At 49.2% G+C, this 4,367-nt stretch overlaps 1 protein-coding gene across 1 annotated transcript; it reads right to left on the bottom strand.

Annotated features, from left to right (window-relative positions):
• Nucleotides 1-3,757: 3,757 nt before the first annotated feature.
• LOC126455746 (uncharacterized) lies at nt 3,758-4,147 on the bottom strand. Its single transcript, XM_050091514.1, has one exon. It carries the CDS (start codon nt 4,145-4,147, stop codon nt 3,758-3,760), a length of 390 nt encoding a protein of 129 aa, XP_049947471.1.
• Nucleotides 4,148-4,367: the final 220 nt, after the last annotated feature.

The following is a 4,367-nucleotide window of genomic DNA, read 5'->3' as shown; positions in this document are numbered from 1 at the left end:
TCATTGGCGATGATGTGGCGCAGACGAATAGTGATATTCTGCACCCGCTGAAGTGTCGGAGTATCGATGCTGTCGATGACCTCTGAATGGCTATTTTCACTTTAGGAATGGTACTGGGATTATTGCTGCACACCTTCTCTTTAATGTAACCCTACATAAAACAGTCACATATATACAGATCAGGAGTATATGGCGGTCAATCGAGGTCCATACCAGCGGCCTCTAAGTGCCCCAGAGGCAGCGGCCAAAGTGCTCCTCCGGGTCTCCTGCTTCGATGGATAGAGCTCCGTCTCGCATCAACCATATCTCAGGTTAATTTGGGATAATAGGGGTGAAATCATTTTCCAAAACGATCATGTAGCTTTCTGTAGTCACCGTACTATCAAGGAATATCGCGTCGATTATTCCGTGACTAGATATTGCATACCACACAGTCACCCGTTGAGTGTGGAGAGACTTCCCGATCGCGAAATGTGGATTCTCAGTCCACCAAATGCGCCAATTTTGTGATCGACGAACCCCTCCAAATGAAAGTGGGCTTCGCGTGAGCATGTGTATACTAATTCCCATCATGCCACGCGGCCAACCATGCAGTTTGAACGTCCTAACCCAAACCGTTCAGAGGTTAAGATAATTTAATTTCATATAGTTTAATAGTTGTCACCCTATATCATGTGCGTCACACTTTATTAGGTGGCGTTTTATTTTCTGAACAGAGGTAGACAGCAGAGTTGCCGACAGATCTGCCAGTATTTCACACCGTACACAACAAAGTCCGTATGTCCGTAGGAGGATAAAACGTGACTCCTCTGAAAAGGCCACTTGTCACCGCTGAGGTTAGGTGTAGGCGTACATCTTCCAGCCATCGTCGCAGACGAATGGCAGCCAGCATGGTTGCATGAACAGGGCGCCTCCTGTGGAGGCCCAAACACAGCCACATCCGCTGAATGGTCGTACAGCAGGCCCTGTTCGTGGGACATCAGGTGCTCTACAGTTGCACGGTGTCCAGCACTGTTCCCACGGTGCGGGTATTGAGTAGTGCCATCTAGCCACGCACGGTCTACTTTAACCATGGCAGCACGCAAACACTTTGGAAACTTAGCCACTTCAGAAATGTTTCCAGCCTTGGTCCAATAGCGGATGATCAGGTCCTTTTGGATGTCATACAAATCGCTGAGTGTTGGCGCTGCGCCAGCGACTGCTTTGTGTACCATGCAAGAAGCATCTGATCCAACAAAACCGGTTCCAGTTAAGTCTGCCTGAAATGAGGCAATATATCATTCGCCTCAGGTTGCAGGCACGAAACCAAATTGTAAAGAGGACAGTTTTCATGTCTAGCACGTGTACCTTCTATCCGTGCCGAAACAAGAGAATAAACACACGGTGTTGCGAATAGAAGTGGATCGGACGAGTAGATACCATTGGACGTGAATGTGTGCATGTAACCACTGCATGTGATGCACATACGACATGTACACCCGCCACGTGATGCACATAGGTTCAGAGCGTAATGAGTGCTGTGTTAGTGTGAGTGGAGCAGTGCAAAGAGGACGATGGTACTCATAATGGAGCAGCGGATGTTCGTTGTAGAAAGTTACGTGGCCACAAAAGCGGTGTGGTCAGTCGTTTGCTAAGAAGGTTAACGCTGTCAAAGTGCCTGCATACAGTGCCATTCAACGCTTAGTCTGAAAATGGCGTAAGACAGGACCTGTTTTGAACAAGTCAATAAACAATCCGAAACGTGCACGCACACCAGAAACTGTAGCTGCAGTTCACCATAAAATACCTCAGAATACTACCGAATGAACCCGACATCTGTCGCAAGAGACCGTCATATTACGTTGATCATGCGGACGAGTAGTCCACTTTGACCTGCACATGCATCCTTACCGAGTGTTCGTTGTTCACGCATTAAAATCAGCAAATGCTCCTCAGCGTCTCCAGTTTCGTGAGTGGCTGTTCACTGAGAAACAATGAATGGTTTGGATATGAATCTCGTCTTTATGTGTGATGAAGCCTGGTTTCAACTAAGTGGTTATGTCAACTGACAGAATTGCAGGTTCTGGGCAACGGAGAATCCATATAACTTCCACAAAACACCACTGCATGATCAGAAGTTCGGGGTTTGGTGTGCAGTGTACACATGACGCATTATTCGTAACATCTTTCATCCGACGCTGACTACGGCGCGTTACATTGCCAATATTTTGAGACCATTCCTGGCAGCATTAATAGAGAAAGGAAAGACCTGCGGTTACTTCCAATAGAACGAAGCAACTGCCCATACAGCCGGCCGAACCTTGCAGCACATTTACACGATCGTCACGCCTGATAATGTTCTTAGCAGAGGTCAGTCTGGTCGCAGCCCTAGCCAAAGGTCACTTCATCCGTCAGTGTGCGATTATCTTGTGTGGGCAGCTCTCACGTCTGAGGTGTATTGCAACAACACTCATAGACTTCAAGAATTGCAGCAGAACATTTCGGATGAGGCTGCAGCAGTTCCAGCAAGTCCAGCTTCGATTTGCGTTCAAAAATTTGCTGACCGTGGCCCAAAAATCCCAAGAGAGGAATACTGGATATTTTCAGCATCTGGTATAGTCAGGTTAGTACTGTATTTCCTCTGCTGTGTCTCTTTGTATCCTGGAACTCTGTTCTCAGGGCCACTCTTATTTGACCTACCCTGTATATATTATACATAATTATCCAAACTGTATGCCACCATTATCTTTTTGCTTTTAATCATGTATACCCCATCAATGTACCACCAGTATGTTATATAAAAGTCTTTCACTAAATCAAGTGTTTCCATTGATCAATTTCTGAAATGCTTTGGGCCCAAATGTGCAACATACCCAGATACATCTGGCAGGTATATATCATATCTTAGAAGTGACCTCGTGTACTCTATAACACTTCATTACTGGTTTACAAGCAAAATGTTTGATTTTTATTCCAGGTAGAAATCTATTGAATTACCGGTTACCAATTTAAAAAAAATGGTTCAAATGACTCTGAGCACTACGGGACTTAACTGCTGTGGTCATCAGTCCTGTGGAACTTAGAACTACTTAAACCTAACTAAGCTAAGGACGTCACACACATCCAGGCCCGAGGCAGGATTCCAACCTGCTACCGTAGCGGTCCGCGCGGTTCCAGAGTGTAGCGCCTAGAACCGCTCGGCTTTTCCGGCCGGCTACCAATTTCATTGCTTGAGTTTTCTTTGAAGTAGCAATTTATTGAGATATTAAGATTCTAGTATATCCTAACGAATGGGTGGTGGTGGTGGTGGTTAGTGTTTAACGTCCCGTCGACAACGAGGTCATTAGAGACGGAGCGGAAGCTCGGGTTAGGGAAGGATTGGGAAGGAAATCGGCCGTGCCCTTTCAAAGGAACCATCCCGGCATTTGCCTGAAACGATTTAGGGACTAACGAATGGGAAAATGCACTATAACGGGATATGTGAAACGCGTGTCGTTCCTGACGCCTATTCACTTTCGTTGAGAGGAAATGGCGAGAATGAAGACAGACTAAAAACGTCCGTCGTGGTCCGATTGGGATTCGATCTCGTGACATCTCGGTTTCGATGATTTCGTATAATTGCGGACGCCGTCCGTGGTTCCCGGAATGGGAGTTTGGAAGCGGGGTCGGCGACATCGCTTGGAGCGCGCGGCCGTTAACTGCCGGTGCGGCCACCCAGCGCAAACTGCCGGCCTCGGGTCCAGCCGGACGCACGCCCCGCCCCGCACCGCACCGCGCGCTACTCTTTTTCCACTTTTTTTGTCTGCGGCGCACGGCGCAGGCTATCGCCGCGCACGATTGGAAGCGCTGTATCGGATTTCCTGCGCCAGAAGCGGATTTTTGCGGTGAAGGGTGGAAGGAAAAGAGTGGCCGGATGAAACGATACGGCCGCTGGTGGTGGGGGCGGCGGGGCGGGCGGGGGTGGGGGCTGGTGGCAGATTCCGAACGGTCGCAGCGTCGGGCTTTGCATCTGCACGACAAGTGGTCGGGCGCGCCGCGCACTCGGCGTGGAGCCGTGGGGGCGGTGGGTTCGGTGGGGGGCAGCGGGGGCGGCGGCCTCCGGCATTACGACCGGCCGTCTGTGGGCGTCGGGGCAGCAGCTGCAGCCGTCCCACCGTGTCTTCCACATGTCTGCGTGACGACACAGCACCGCAGCCGGGAGCCACGTCCAAAGTTCCCCAAACACGTAAATAGTGCGTGCGCCTAGCACTAGCGGGGCGACGGCCCTTACACCATAAATAACATAGACCGCTCATGACTTCATTATATGCAGGGTGTTTCACAAGTCATGTTCCAAAAAATGTTCAAAAATGTTCAAATGTGTGTGAAACCTTATGGGACTTAACTGC

The sequence above is a fragment of the Schistocerca serialis genome, chromosome 2 (assembly GCF_023864345.2).
Source record: "Schistocerca serialis cubense isolate TAMUIC-IGC-003099 chromosome 2, iqSchSeri2.2, whole genome shotgun sequence".
Taxonomy (NCBI): Eukaryota; Metazoa; Arthropoda; class Insecta; order Orthoptera; family Acrididae; genus Schistocerca; species Schistocerca serialis.
The sequence above is the reverse complement of the archived record's forward strand: the minus strand, read 5'-3'. Positions and strand labels throughout refer to the sequence as shown.

Coding starts and splice junctions, on each gene's coding strand:
- LOC126455746 (XM_050091514.1), bottom strand. CDS start 4,147: ATGTGGAAGACACGGTGGGACGGCTGCAGCTGCTGCCCCGACGCCCAC.